This window comes from Podarcis raffonei, chromosome 6 (genome assembly GCF_027172205.1).
Source record: "Podarcis raffonei isolate rPodRaf1 chromosome 6, rPodRaf1.pri, whole genome shotgun sequence".
In the NCBI taxonomy this organism is placed as follows: Eukaryota; Metazoa; Chordata; class Lepidosauria; order Squamata; family Lacertidae; genus Podarcis; species Podarcis raffonei.
The window spans coordinates 24529878-24545930 of NC_070607.1; the positions used below are offsets into that span (position 1 = coordinate 24529878).

General features: G+C 41.9%; 1 protein-coding gene across 2 annotated transcripts in view; it reads left to right on the forward strand.

The window, feature by feature from the left end:
• The window catches only part of ABCD3 (ATP binding cassette subfamily D member 3), a 44744-nt gene that overhangs the window by 25410 nt on the left and 3281 nt on the right, over positions 1–16053 (forward strand). For both annotated transcript variants that reach the window (XM_053391686.1, XM_053391685.1), the window contains exons 9-22: positions 3027–3169; positions 3850–3919; positions 5490–5559; positions 6378–6475; positions 6566–6657; positions 7132–7220; positions 7303–7375; positions 9069–9132; positions 10385–10462; positions 10553–10618; positions 10708–10797; positions 11760–11879; positions 13661–13765; positions 14681–14737. In XM_053391686.1, the coding sequence (XP_053247661.1) occupies positions 3027–3169; positions 3850–3919; positions 5490–5559; positions 6378–6475; positions 6566–6657; positions 7132–7220; positions 7303–7375; positions 9069–9132; positions 10385–10462; positions 10553–10618; positions 10708–10797; positions 11760–11879; positions 13661–13765; positions 14681–14737 (1215 nt within the window). The remainder of the gene's footprint in view (positions 1–3026; positions 3170–3849; positions 3920–5489; positions 5560–6377; positions 6476–6565; positions 6658–7131; positions 7221–7302; positions 7376–9068; positions 9133–10384; positions 10463–10552; positions 10619–10707; positions 10798–11759; positions 11880–13660; positions 13766–14680; positions 14738–16053) is intronic.

The following is a 16053-nucleotide window of genomic DNA, read 5'->3' on the forward strand; positions in this document are numbered from 1 at the left end:
CTATTGTTATCCCTTTCTGGTAATAAGACTCCACTGCATCTGTCCCATAATTCAGCACAACAGAAATACCATTAGCTCAGGCTAAGGTTCTGCATCTTAATGGATTCATTGGTACCTTAAAAGAGAAGCCAGCGCTGTCCTTACTAATGTAGTGGCGCCCACCCTGTGGAACACCCTCCCTTCAGATGTGAAGGAAATAAGCAGCTACCCTATCTTTAAAAGACATCTGAAGGCAGCCCTGTTCAGGGAAGTTTTTAATATTTAACGCTGTATTGTTTTTAACACTTGATTGGGAGCCGCCCAGAGTGGCTGGGGAAACTCAGCCAGATGGGCGGGGTATAAATAATAAATTATTATTATTATTATGTTTTGTTCCGATACATGCAGCTGAGGATTGTAACAGTCTTCCTTGGTTGTATACCTGGATGCTCAACTGCAGTGAATCCCTCAGTAAAATTTCACTAAGGCTGCGATTTTATGTAGATTTACCTTGAGGTAACTCCCACTGGGCTCAGTGGAACTTCTGAAGAGATTTGTATAGGATTATATTACCAATTTTCCCAGTGCCTCCTGCAGCCCATCCTGTATCTATTGGTCTCATCAGTATATTTCTTTGAGAAATGTTTTCTTCAGTGTTCATTCCCCCCCCCCACCAAAGGTAACTTTTTCTTTGAATAACTGTGTTGAGCAATCCCATACGTGTTTACTCAGAAGTAAATCTCACGTTGTTCTGTGGGACTTATTCCCAGTTAAGCGTGGATAGGATTTCAGCTTTAGGTTAGAAAGGATTTGAATATATTGTCAATATAAAATAATACTGTGCAAGCATTCCTAAAGTCTTCTTTATTGCAGGGAGCCATACATACAGATACTTTTGAAACTTTCAAAACTCTTATTCAGTTTTCTTGTGTTCTCGCCTACTTAAGATACTTGAGGGAAAATCAAGTATCTTAAGTAGGGGAGCACTCAATAAAATTGAATGAGGGTTTTGAACGTTTTTAAAGAATCTGTGTATATGGCTCCCTCTAAGTATTTTAAGTAGGGGAGAACTCAATAAATTGAATGAGAACACTAGTCTGACTGAGCTTTGAATAAGGATTTAAAAACCTAGTTGCCTAGTTATTGACTTCAAAGGGAAGACTTGTGTGTAGCTTAGCTTTGGAAAACTCTGTTTGGAGATCAGTAGCCCAGTTTGCTCATCACAATAAACCGTAGATTAAAATGACACTACTGTTTGGTGAAAATGAGCAGCATGCTAGTGCATACTATTTGTTCACATTAAACCATAGCTTGTTTTAAACTGATTTAACGCGATGCTCAAACCAGGACAATATGATTTTTACAAAGTAAAAGTTTACAAGATGACATGCAATAAATCTCTTACAGGCATTAGTAAATCATAAAAATAGAACTGGATCTCTTTGGGTGCACTCATTTGTTAGACGTCAATTATAATAATTGAAGTAAATAAAGTAATTAAACTATTTTATGCTATTAATTGATTCTAATCTAATCAATCATAATATGAAGTGTGCACACCTGAATTCTTTATCTTCCTTAGGAAATTGTACTAAATGTCACATTTAATGTTTTATTATGATTTTCCAGCAGTGCATTGAGAGGTTCTATGTAAATAAATGTTACTTCATCAGTGCAAAGTTGCAAAATGCTCTTTGCATGCAGATATTTCACCAGTATTGAATGGGGCAGGTCTGCTTGCATGGAATTTGTGTGTCATTGGAGATTTCAATTGTAGGCAATGTTCTTAAGTACCGTATTTTTCGCTCCATAAGACGCACTTTTTTCCTCCTAAAAAAGTAAGGGGAAATATCTGTGCGTCTTATGGAGCGAATGCCTGCGGGTGGCAGGGGGGATCTGCTGCAGTCGCGAGCAGAGGATCCATGGTTCCCCTTCCTTCCCTCCTCCGTGGCTCACTTTGAAACAGCACGGGTGTAAGCGGCTCCTGTCCGGTTGGCTCCTTTAAAGCTACCGTGCTTTCTTTCCCTCCCTCTCTCCCTGGCTCAGAGAGCTGAAAAGCTCCTCCACACCCCCCCACAAGTGCTCCTTCTCCCTTCAGTGTTTTTCCTTCCCTCCCCATAAACCCCTCTCCTGCGTTGTTAGCAGCCTCCTTCTCCACACACCCCACGCGTGCTCCTTCTCCCCTTAAACCCTCTCCTACATTATTAGCAGCATCCTTCTCCACACACCCCACGCGTGCTCCTTCTCCCCTTAAACCCTCTCCTACATTATTAGCAGCATCCTTCTCCACACACCCCACGCGTGCTCCTTCTCCCCTTAAAGCCCTCTCCTGCATTATTAACAGCCTCCTTCTCCACACACCCCACGCGTCCTCCTTCTCCCCTTAAACCCCTCTTCTGCATTATTAGCAGCATCCTTCTCCACACACCCCGCGCATGCTCCTTGTCCCTTCAGTGCTTTTCCTTCCCTCCCCACTTAAAACGTGCTTACAAAGCACAGATCCACATGGATCCTCAGGATTTTTGCACTGGGTCACCCCAAATTCACCATCAAATCACATAGCATGTCCATGGCTACAGCCTGCACACAAAAAATCACACAGCCACTGTTGCCTGGGGCTACAGTGGTGCAAAAACGTGGTTACAAAGCACGGATCCACATGGATCCTCAGGATTTTTGCATTGGGCTACCCCAAACTCACCGTCAGATCACATGTCTATGGCCACAACATGAACCACAAAAAATCATACATCCACTGTTTCGTTCAGAATATTTTTTTCCGGTTTTCCTCCTCTAAAAACTATGTGCGTCTTTTTGTCAGGTGCGCCTTGTGGAGCGAAAAATACGGTAATTTCTATGCAAATATGTCTTCAATGTTATACCCTTTGAACAGTGTGTGTTTTATCCTACTGTAGATAGTTGCCCATAGGGGGGGAAAACTTACACATGTCTTTATCACACATACATGTGCAAATGTTAATTTAAAAAATTGTGGTTGCTAACCATTTTGTTCTGGAATTCTTCTCGTATTTCCTACATATTTATAGGGCCCTGCTTCCATGATGGCCTACTTGATTATTTCAGGCTTTTTCCTTACACGTTTAAGAAGGCCCATTGGTAAAATGACTATCACGGAACAAAAATATGAAGGAGAGTACAGATTTGTCAATTCCCGGCTCATTACCAATAGGTATGCATTTGTTTCAAGGCAAACTGGGGGGTCATAAAAACGAACTTAGAAATAAGATCCTTTCTGTGTTTCTTTATTTTCAAAAATTTGTTAACTTTCACTTATCACAATCCCAAGATCAGCTGTTCTCTTGAATTCCTTGTAGTTAAAACAACTAAAACATTCTGAACTATTTAACGCTTATTATTGGGCCATTTCAAAGAAGAGACAGTTTTCCTGGATTGATATTGTAGCAGCTTTGAAGTGTGGCTTACAGATGGCATAGTCCACATAGAACGAAGTGTTAGGGTAGAGTAGTGCTTTACTCTGCAAATGGTGGGGATTATGTTTTTGAATTCTCCCATGTGCTGTTTGTTTTTTGTAAATCCTGCACATAGAAACTTAGCCTAGCAAGAAGAGAGGTTCACCCTTTTCTGTTCTAATGTTTGACTTGCAAGAAGGTTTTTTGTGAGTGTTTTTGTGAGTGTTTTTACTGGCGTGGGGGGGGGCCTTCAAAATTGTGACCACCTACCTGCAGACAGAAGTGGTGGGAGCAGTCCCTTCTGTCGCCCCTTGACTCTTTCACCAGAGTTCAGCCTCATTCCGCTGGACAGGTAGCCCGCGTTTGATTTCTAGTCGCTCTTGTTGCAGGTAGTCCTTGCATTTTATCATCATTCTTCTTTTCATTTCCCCTTTTGCAGTGAAGAAATTGCTTTCTATAATGGGAATCAAAGAGAAAAGCAAACCATTCACAAAGCTTTCCACAAACTGGTAAGTTAGCATGAAGCAGAATGATGTCTGTATGACTCTTTGCAGAAGAGCTAGAGGGATATCTTAATGAGATGATCAACTAATGAAATTATGTCGTTTGAAAATAAATTTCCCCCAGACACAGTGCATAAATTACTTTGTGGCATGTATTGCTACAGGCTATATTATTATATATTGTTTTGCATGTATTGCCCGCCTTTCTTCCATAGAATTCACTTTGGCATATATGGTTGTCCCCCTGCCCATTCTGTCCTTGCAGCAGCCTTGTGACATAGGCTAGGTTGAGAGATGGTGACCTGCGCAAGGTTACCCATTAACTGAGCTTCATGGTAAAGTGAGGGGTTGATTTCTGATCCCTCAAGCCCTAACCCAGCACTCTAACCATTAAAAAGGATGCAATCTGCCAAGCATTCATTTTGTATTATCCTGTTCGATTTAGTGGCCTATCCCAAGGTTGCTTACATAAATGAACGTTGTGAAGAAGTTGCTTAGTGACTTTGTACCCAAAGGATTTAGCAAGGTTTGAAAGAGGATTAAGTTTTTCACAAAAGAATAAATGGGGGGGGGGAATAGCGTATCTTTATCATTTGGATGGTATGGCCTTCGACTTGGTGTAAACATATTTGATTTAAAGAAAAGCTGCAGGAATTTGGGGGTTATATTGGAATATGGGCAGAACTGAACAAGACAGTGGCAGACCTGTGCTTTCAAACATGTCACCCGACAGCAGTAAGTGATAGGGGTGAGATTTCCAATGAAGGTGTGAGTCGGGGTGCTGGGCCTTTCTGCTTGCTGCTTCCCTCTCCCCCAGCTGCTTTTCTCCCAGCTGGGCTTTAAGAGTGGAAGTGAGCCTAGCTGGAAAGAAAGCAGGCTAAGGAAGTGCTGAGCACCCACCCACCATAACTCCATGGGAAATTACGCTCCTCACAGCCATCCCACTGCTGCACTGCTATTCAGTGCTCTCTCCCTACCTCGGTGTCTGCACTGCCTCACTCCACCCTGACCTTTTCTGAGATGGTATGCTCAGATTCATTAGTTTTACTTTTAGCAGACAAGTTGTCTGCAGCAGTTTTTTGTTTTTTGCATCCAAGTTGCTGAGGCACCAGAAAGTGCTTCAGGAGGTGTTTACCCATTCACTTTAAGGCACCTCATACAGCTCACACATCCCTCTGAAGGACCCTGTCTTTGGCCAAGGATTTGGGTTTGTTTGTTTTTGATCCACTGCACAATCCTATTATAATATTGTGTGTGCAAATATATATTACCCTTTCTCATGTGTTTTCTTAGCATTACTTGTGAGAAGACTAGTCATCCTTTTTAAATGAAAGTTGGGATTTTCAAACTTACCAAAAGGGGGATATTGGATATGGAGTGCCCAACCTTGGTGGAACAATTCCCTCTTGTGCACTGTTGTGTGTTTCAACATTTGTTTTCTTACTGCTCCTTCAAATGTACATATATTTTAATGCTGGCTTGGCAGAGAACTAGACTGTTTTAGAAGCTATTGATTCAGTGCTTTAAATATATAGAATCTCTTGAAATAATTCTCCCCCTTTTTCTATTTCAATAGGTAGAGCACTTGCACAATTTTATCTTGTTCCGGTTTACTATGGGCTTCATAGATACCATTGTTGCCAAATGTAAGTGTGCATAACTTCTCCAAATGTAAGTGTGCATAACTTCTCCAAATGTAGGTGTGCATAACACCCCCTGGCCCCCGGCCCTGTCTTTGACTTTTGTGTGATAATCCCACTGGAGAAAAAATAAATTGCATTGGTGGTTAGGGCAGGGGGAGGTGACTGGAAGTCACTTTAGGTTGTCCCGGGCAAGATAGAGTGACTAACAAATTTATTAAATAATAATAATAATATGATGTATAATAACCTCACTCTCAATTTGTTGACTTCAGTGGTGCACTTAGGTAATTTTAGACTCTGTACTCAATTAGATGGTAATGTATTAATTCACTTACTTCATCAGCCAATTCTGCTGTGTTTGGGCACCCTCCTCATTTTGTGGAGTAGATCCCCTTAACTTCTGCCCCAAAGTCGTGTCCTGACAATACTACTGGTTACCTTAGATCCAAAAGCACCTTGTAGAAGCCAAAGGGCACTTCTCCGCTATCCCATTTCCACAGATAATCCACTTGTTTGCAGCACCTCTATCATGTCACATCAAAGACGGTCCTCTCCAACCCTTGGAACAAAAGTTCGGGGTTCTTTAGTCAGGAGGGTGTGTGTGGAAAAGTAGCCTTGCACAAGCATAGTTCTACTCACGCTTTCTTGGATCCAAACAACTACAAACCCAACTGAAATGAGTGTAACAGGTGGGTTTCGCGAGAAGTAAGGAATAGAGTTGCATGCTGCTGCTTAGTGTTGGGTTCATGTATCTTCCTTAGAATCATTGTAACCTTGTATTCATAGCTGTCTTTGAAATAAACTTCTACAAAATATTTCAGACCTTGCGACTGTCGTTGGCTATCTGGTTGTTAGCCGTCCGTTTTTGAACCTGTCTCATCCTCGCCATCAGAATAGTACCCATGCGGAACTTTTGGAGGTAAGCAATAAGCTTCTGAGCTGAGTTATAGTGGACAGCATGCAATTTGCTCACTTACTCATGATCAACCCCGCATTTTGTCACTTTAAGGATTACTACCAAAGTGGAAGAATGTTACTGAGAATGTCTCAAGCGCTTGGCAGGATAGTTCTCGCAGGACGTGAAATGACACGGTTGGCTGGGTAAGACCATTAATATGTACTATTGCTATTATCTTCCGAATAACGTATAGCTGTCAGGGTATGGCTTGTTGTGACATATGAACCTGGACTCGTGGTTTGTTTCTATGCAAGCCATGAATGGTAACCAAGGTTTCTTTTTGGCTTAGCACTTGTGGTTTATTTGGAGGAAACAAATAATGAACTGAGGTTCAGACATCGTGACAAGCCAGGATCTGGGGAGGAGTGGAGAGAGAACTTCTTAACAGCATGCATTAGTATATTCCTTGTTCAGCGTGTAAATCATAGTTAATGGAAAAAATAGTTTAATGTGATTTGTGAACTAGTCTAATTTGTAATTATGACTTGCTTGCATTATTGCACCTTCATTTTAAGCTGTTTTGGTTATTTAATTAGCTTTTTGAAACACTTTATTTTTTTAAGAATATTCAGTAATGCCTTTTCAGTTTAATAAGGTGTCCTTTTTTTAACTTCTAGGTTCACAGCTCGAATTACAGAATTAATGCAAGTTCTGAAGGAGTTGAACAGTGGCAAATATCAGCGGACTATGTTAGCCCAAGAAAAGGGTAAATGGCGGACTTGATGTGTCTTTAAACTCATAGTCAGACTTGTGCACTTTCTAATGCATGTGTTTCTTTTTCACTTAAGATTCAGAATTGGAAAAAGCTGTGCCACTGATACCTGGCTCCGGACGAATAGTCATCGCAGATAATATTATCAAGTATGTAAAGTATCTATTCTCTTGTTAGATTTTCCCTCATTAGCCTTCTTCAGTTCTACGCACCCACTCTTTTACAATTTTGCTTTTAATTCAGTGCTCACCCGTCTGTTTCCAGTATGCAGGAGTTTGCAAATGTGCAGCTCCCCCAACCACTTTGCTCTTCCCTTGTTTTTTATCTTTTTTTTTATTTCCGGGCCACGGTGACCTGAACCAATATTTGATTTAGAGCGTTATCTAATCCCAGACATGGGGTTGAGCACTCCCTGTGCAGCCGAGGTTTGTTCTGAGCTAACCTTGTCCTAGTTCAGTGTGGCATGGGAGCAAAAAGGAACTGCAAGGAGAGATTTCGGCAGTCATTACCAGGCATGCTGTGGCAAAAAAGAAAGAGAGAAAGAAAGAAAGAAAGAAATGTTAACCATGTAAGATTATACCAAAGGATAACTTGAATGCAAATTGTACAAGCTTGCAGATAACTTACATAATTTGTATAGCCTGAGATCTTGGAAGAGCTGCAGCCAGTTGGCACAGGCAATTACCAGTCAATGATCTGCAAGTGAGGCAGTGGAAGTGCTGGACCTGTGCCTTGCCGTGGTAATGGACTGGATGAGAGCCCACAAACTGAAGCTCAATCCAGATAAGACTGAGGCACTGTTAGTGTGTGGTTCCCTAGACCAGATGAGTGGGAAGTCACCTGCTCTTGATGGGGTTACACTTCTTCTGAAGGAGCAGGTTCGTAGCTTGGGGGTACTCCTGGACCCTTTGCTGTCTCTCGAGGCTCAGGTGGCCTCAGTGGCCCAGAGTGCTTTCCATCAGCTTTTGCTGGTGGCCCAGCTATGCCCATATCTGGACAGGCCTAACTACTGTTGTCTATGCTCTGGTAACCTCAAGGTTACTGCGATGCGTTATACATAGGGCTGTCTCTGAAGACGGTTCGGAAACTTCAGCTGGTGCAGAATTCAGCAGCCAGGTTGCTCACCAGCGCAAGACGGTTTGAGCAAATTACACCGATCCTGGTCCGACTGCAATGGCTACCAATTAGTTTCTGGGCCCCATTCAGAGTGCTGGTTTTGACCTACAAAGCCTTAAATGGCTCAGGACCGCAATACCTCAAGGACTGCCTCTTTCCATATGTACCTACCTGGACTCTGAGAACATCTTCTGAGGCCCTCCTTTCTGTACCTCCTCCTCAAGAGGTCTAGAGTGTGGCAACACGAGAATGGGCCTTCTCTGCGGTGGCTCCCCATCTGTGGAATGCTTTCCCCAGGGAGGTTCACCTGACGCCTTCATTATATCCTTTTTAACTAGGCCTTTGTTTGATCTGTTTGACATCCTATTCCCTTTTAAAATGTCTTTTTTTGTGGGGTGCTATTGGGTTGTTGTTTTTATTTTTATTATGTATTTTGTGGTTTTATATCTTGATTTTATTCTGTGAACTGCCCTGAGACCCCCGGGTATAGGGCGGTATATAAATTCAATAATTTTTTATTATTATAAAAATATTATTTATTATTATCTGTGTAAGGCAGTTTTGGACTAGGTTCATGCTTGCCCACATTGATCATCTGATTGAAAGCATAGTAGTTCGACTTTACATCACCCGCTACTTTGTTTCATGGTGGGGCTGTGTCTGTGCATCTTCAGAAAGTATGGTCTCTTAGTATTAACAGCAAAGTATCTGTTTTTTTCCTTGCAGGTTTGATCATGTTCCATTGGCGACACCCAATGGCGATATGTTGATTAGAGACCTCAACTTCGAGGTATGTCATGTCGTGAGCGATTTCATCTTGAAAGAATGGGATACGTCCATTGTCTGCATGAGGGAAGCAAATTTCTTTCCCATCCCCTACTCCTGAAAAACTTCTCTGGAAGGTCAGGGGACCCTCATAAAACAGTGTCAGAGAGCCTGTGTTACCCAAAATTGGGTGGAGGCACTTTGCACTAGCAGAGCTCTGTCAGATTTGGGGTGATTCCTCCTCTCCCAATGTCCTCCCCATCCCACCAGAGAAGCTTTTCTGAGGCTGTGGAAGGGCAAGAAGGAACGGTAAAGATCCATATACTATCAGCCACCTGTTCACATAGAGTTTGGTTCTCACTCCAAGCATTCAGTAGGTGGGTAGAAAAATCTAAACTTTCTCATCAGAACATGTGAGAATAGAACACTATTGATCAGGAACCCATGTGGTCAACTCATGGTTTCCTTAGTTTTAGCCTTATAGTCCAGTCCATATGGTTTTTAACAGTGTTTCTGTACAGTTAACAAGTTTTTTGTTGTTGACTGTAAGTATTATTGGCAGCTCCGTGCGCAAATCTGCTGCACCAGCCAAATCACAGGGATTATATGCACATTGGAATCATCATCTTAACAAATAATAAACCACTAGGTGTCACTGTTGGGTGACTCTAAACTTTATTATAATCACATGGGAGTTCAAGCGTTTTCTTAAACATCTAGAATAGTCCTGGATATAAGGAGATGCTGTACTAATTATAAAATGGGAAAGTAAGCCAATTTATTCTTTCATATATGCCTCCTCTTCTTACAAATCAACCCAAAACTTGTTTACTCAGTAGTCCTCTGAATAAAGTGGTATTTTCTTTTTAGTAAGTTCACTTAGGGAAGCAGTCTTTGTTTGATTGTAATTTCTTGCATCCTCAGATTCCTAGTTAAGTAGTTGTTAGCTTTTAAAGTTTAACTAAAGACTTCCAGTTGTTGAAACTGAGCAAAGGTTACACAGAGGAATTTGACTTTTTAGTTTAAAGGAACACAGTGGGTTCGGAATTTGTTTTATTTTTTTTATTTTTTGGCAACTCATTTGAAGTTTTCCATTTTGAGTGCTCACACTTGAAAGAACATTGTGGAGCAACGATTTTGTTCAGTGGTTAATACAGTATAAGGAGACCTGGTTAACAGAGTAGGTTGAGCTGACATACAAATAAAACCTAAGCAGTTACCCATATTGCTCATAGTCCTTTTTTTCAAAATATTTAAATACATGATTTGCATTCCAGGTACGATCCGGTGCAAATGTTCTGATTTGTGGGCCAAATGGGTGTGGAAAGAGTTCTCTCTTCCGTGTCCTTGGTGAGGTAAGTAAATGCACGAGTAAGTATACCTTTAACATCAAAAGGCGCAAAATCACAATTCATTGAATTTTATTATTTGTTTTATCTTTGCAGTTGTGGCCCCTGTTTGGTGGCTGTCTGACTAAGCCTGAGAGAGGAAAGCTGTTTTATGTTCCTCAGGTAAAGCAAACTGCCATAGCCTTTGGCATTTCTTGTTGCTTTTAAAAATGTGTATCAAATTGTCCTGATTCCTGGCAATTTACTTTCAGAGACCATATATGACTCTTGGAACACTCAGAGACCAAGTCATCTATCCAGATACCGTAGATGACCAGAGAAGGAAAGGAATTTCTGACCAGGTAAAACAATGTCCCAGTTATTATTAGTATTTTGCTGTAAAAGCTGAAGTGCACTGTAAACGTAGGTTATCATTAGAAACAGCAGCAAAACCATAACTTTCATACAGTGTTTGACAGTATAGGTATGCTGCTTCTTTTTCATAAGTAAACTTCATTTGATTGAAGCCATGGCCAATTCATGCAACCAATTTTGTTGTAGTTGCAGTGTGGTGAATACTATAGCATCTGGCTTGTGCACCACTGAAGTTAAACACAGGGTACATTAGAAAGGGGGAAAGATGGATAGGCAGTTCCATTATAGTAGTTGGTGTGTATAATACATCTCCTTTAGTGCTACTGGGCCTTTAAGGCAGATGAAGCAAGATAGCTCCACATGCAGCCCAGCCTAGTAGCGGCATAATGGCTGCTGCTACATCCTTTATTCTCGTGGTCCCTGTGCTCTGCTTGCCACTCAAGATGGGAGTCAAGATGCACAAAAGGACCGATTCCCCTCTGCTATGTCCCTAATCGGGGAGCCCAAATGCATGTGAAGCAGAAGTTCTGATTGCTTCCTGTCCTATCTCAAGGCCAAAAGGTGAAAGATTTAGTGCCACTCCACAGTGCTAATGGCTTTGCCCATCTCGGGGGGGGGGGGAGGTTCAGGAGAAAGTGGCGGCCAGGCTTCCTCTTGGCAGTAGTGTTAAAGGCTGAACAATTTTTAGAACTACTGTGAGGTTGGTTTTTGTTTTTCGGCATAATGAACAGCGTGAACTTCCATTCAGCTTCAGTTCATGGGATGGACAGCAATGAAAAGCACTCACTCCAGTTTGCTGGCAGGGCTTGGTGTTGTTCAGTATGTGATCAAACATTTTGATTCTGATCATCTCAGCATCCTTTGGAGATGGAGACGGTGGAGAAAACTGAAATAAGTCGTAAAGCAAGTACATTTTCAAGCCTGTTGACCTATGCTGTTTTGCTTCCAGGTGTTAAAGGAGTACTTGGACAACGTCCAGTTGGGTCAGATCCTGGACCGTGAAGGAGGCTGGGATAGCGTTCAGGACTGGATGGATGTTCTCAGTGGAGGAGAGAAACAGAGGATGGCCGTATGTGGTCTTTAAACTGTCGTTTTATAAAATGTTTATATTTTCCAGCACCACACTGAGGACTAGGCATTAATTGTTTTAAGAACAGCTGTCAGGGACTGGAATGCAGAGACTGAAAAGTGGGTGAGATCACCTCCCCCTTCTCTGGCCACTGACAGGGAAGAGGGAGAGAGTGTTGATTTACAGCCAAGCTATGAGCAAGCTAATCAGGCAGAGGCTAGCAAATAGCCTAGTTATGAGGATTTAACAGAAGCAGGAACAGAAAGGGGGCTGACTGTGGACACTTCATTAGACAGCATAGATGATCTACATTCCCCTCAAACACGAAGGTCTTTAAGCGTACAAGAGCATAATGTGCAGAGGAATTTGTCCAAGGGAAGACTCCCTAGGAGCACACATGTTGCTGGGAAAGAGGGAAGGAGGAGGAGTCAGAGTGAGCAACGTCATTATGGTGGCAAGACGTGAATTCTTGCCTGTTATCGTAGAGACGGAATAAATAATAATTAAAGCTATCTTGTTTCCTCCTGGCTCCTTGAAACCATCATGAGGGGAGCGGGGGAATTCCTCAGGCCTGGCAAAGCTGTTGTCCGATATTAAATATGAGCAAAATTGTCCAGTATTAAATATGAGTATAGTTGGAGGCAGCGGTGATTCTGAATGCCAGTTGCTGGAAACCACAGGAGAGTGTTCTTGTGCTCATGTTCTTTTGGCATATCTGAAAGAACGATGGCTTAGGAAGGTTTATTTCTCCAGGTGAGACTCCTTGAGCATCTTGCTCAATATTTACTCTGACTGATAGTGGCTCTCCAGGATCTCAACCAAGGTTCTCTCCATCACCTGCTTTCTCACCTTTTTAATGGCAGGAGAAACCTAAAACCTGCGGCTCTCCAAATGGTGTTGGACCCCAGTACCCGTCAGCCACAGTTAACACTGCCAGTTGTCAGGGATTATGGGAGCTGTAGTCCAGTAACATATTGAGGGTCATATGTTCCCACCCTGGCTGTACATGCAAAATGTGTTTTGCCACATGCAAAGATCATAAGGACGCTGATGCCGTCTTGAGGATTGTGGGATGAATTCGTAGTTCTATGCCAGTGCTATAGTTTGAATTACCGTATATACTTGAGTATAAGCCGACCCGAATATAAGCCGAGGCACCTAATTTTACCACAAAAAAACTGAGAAAACTTATTGACTCAAGTATAAGCCGGTTCAGCACACCACAAACCTCCTGGTAGGCCGGAGTGTGTGTGTGCGTGCGCGCATGCGCACACGGCAGAGGGGGCTTCTCTCTCTCCCCCCAGCCCCTCCTGTCCTCCTGCCTACCTAGCCTGCTGCTGAGAGGCAGAGGCTGGTGGCGGCAAAGGTGGAGGAAGAACAAGCAAAGGGCTGCTTTCGGGCTGCTCGTCCCTCCACCATCAACAGCGGCAAAGGCAGAGGAGGAGGAGGAAGGAGCAGCCTGAAAGGGCTGCTTTCGGGCTGCTCATTCATCCTCCTCTGACAACAGCCTCTGCCGCTGGAAGTGCACTCGGGTGGGACCCTCACTCGAGTATAAGTCGAGGGTGGCTTTTTCAGCATTAAAAATGTGCTGAAAAAGTCAGCTTACACTTGAGTATATATGGTATCTCTTCCATATAACATGACATATTTATTTGGCTAGTTAAAAAGTTCTCTTGTATGCAAAAAGTTAGTTTGGGTATACCATGTTTAATAAAAACGTAAATGAGAAATATGTCACAATATTGTGTGTTAGATCTTTTGCATTTGGTTTTGCATTACAGATGGCCAGATTGTTTTACCATAAGCCCCAGTTTGCAATTCTGGACGAATGTACCAGCGCTGTTAGTGTCGACGTGGAAGGCTACATCTACAGCCATTGTCGGAAAGTATGTATGCATTCATACTTTCTGTTGTTCAGATTCCATTGGCTGTTTGCATTGTCAGTTAAACTCTAACTTTGAACTGTTCTAACAAGAAGTATCAATAAGATTTTATTGCTATAGTGGCCCTATGTTCATATACCTAGATTGGGTCAACCGTCTCCTAGACTAAAGCACAGAATACTCAAAACATGCCCGGAGCGAGAGGGAATCCAAATTAGCAAGTTTATTACTTGGAACTTTCTGTACATTTTTGGTGCATTGGATGCACATTCACGATGGTATACATTCTTTACTGTGTGATAAGTAAAAGTCAGTTTGCCAACATAGAGTTGCAAACAATTCCTTAGAAGGCAGGTCAAAGTTTAACTCTCTTCAAATCAAAATCTGTTGATTGTCAGTGAGAAAGATGGTGTGCATCTTTAATTCCCCCCCCCCTTGTAATGAATGGGACTTAAAAATTGAGTCCATATATGAGATGTGATATGTCTAATAGCAAAGCCAAGCCGCATGAGAGCCATGATTAGAACAGAGAGTCATTTTCTGAAGCAGCTGGGGAGGGGGCTGCATTTTGCATTAGGGTCACAGGGGAGCTTAACCATTTGGCACCCCAAACCCCTTCCTAGAGCAGCTACTAGCTGTGGAGCTGAAAATTTACAGGCAGCAGAATAAATGTGTTATAACCTAGGCAGGGGCACTCTGCAGTGGGCTGGTATGGAACCAAAAGGGTCCACACCCCATCCTCCATCACCGTAGCCCTCTTCCAAATTGCGCCCCCTCTGCCCCAGCAGTTGCTTTCAGAAATAGACTTTGGGGTATCAAATCACAGCTTCCCTGTACCATGTAATGTGGAGCTTTTGAGAGTTTAGTTTCTTTGGATGAAGCTTAAAGCTTACTTTATCTTATATTCTGTCACTCTAGGTTGGTATCACCCTCTTCACTGTATCTCACAGAAAATCACTTTGGAAACACCATGAGGTAAGATTTATCTTGTTTAAACATAAGTTACGTGTTTTGATGTCTGAAATTCATACCTCGCTCGTTAAGATATACCTCTAGTTCCTACCACCTCAAGTGTTTTCGATAATAAAACGAACAGTTTCACAGCACTTTTGCAAAATTACAGAATAATTGTGCCAGCTGAAGCGTATTAATTGTTTAAAACATTTATAGCTCAATTTTCCTCAGTGAGCACAAGGTGGTTAATAGTGTAAGCTAAAACAGTAATTAGCCATTTTAAAAACATGAAGGAAGCCATTAAAAAATGAAAAGAGGAAAGAGACAAATTTTTAAAAACACCATAAAACAGCCATAAAAAATGATGAGCTGTCGCTATCCCAATCAGATAGCTTTCTTGCAAATGAAAATGAGTCCCCATTCCATTGTGGCTACCCTGATGATTAAGATAAAAAACACACACCTGACAGTAATCTTTATATAACACAGCCCTTATCTCCAGCTACTTGTCTCGCTCACTATAACTTACTTGAAATTCTATGCAGGTGAGTGTGTAGACAGGTGGATGAGGGACAAATGGTTCTGTTTATCCTTTGCAAGCCTGCTTCATTTCCATGCTGACAGCAAAAGAAGGCACTCAGCTGGTAAAACCAAGCTGAACAGAGAGGTTGTGCAAATCTGCCGGGTAAAAGATAACTTTCAGCAGGGTAGTTCAAAAGGCAAATCAGGCTAGTAACTTCCCTGGCTTAGTTACAAGGCTGATAAAATGCTGGGTCTCCTAAGTGCTTGAAGTGTTTCAGATAATTTTTTCACCTTCACTACATACATGTATGCTATATAAACCCATTCACAGATCAGGAAGCTGAGACACAGTGAGGGTGATCAGGTAAGCAGTTGCTCAGAGGAACAGTTATATGACTTTCCTGTGATATTTGGTGGTTGCACATAGCTAAAATGAAACCATAGTTTAAAAGGCAATAAGCACAGCCATCCCGTACCTAATTTCCCAAACCAGATTCCTCCAGAATTTCATAAGCAATTTTAAATATGTGAAGAATTCACCGTTCTTTTTAGCCATTTGTCTGCATATTTCAGTAGTAAAGAGTTGAACACGTGGTCAGAGTTATGAGACCAAAGTTCAGCAACCGGATGACTGTATCATCACAAAATAAATAGTTGGAGCTCCTGTCAATGCCACCAGATGGAGGTATAAGACATGCAACATTTTACAGTGTTCTTTCCAAGCAGAAATGTGGTGATAGGAGTTTCTGTAGACAACCCTTATTTAAACAGAGAGTATATATTAAAATCAAGTTAGCTAATATGTATTTTTCCTT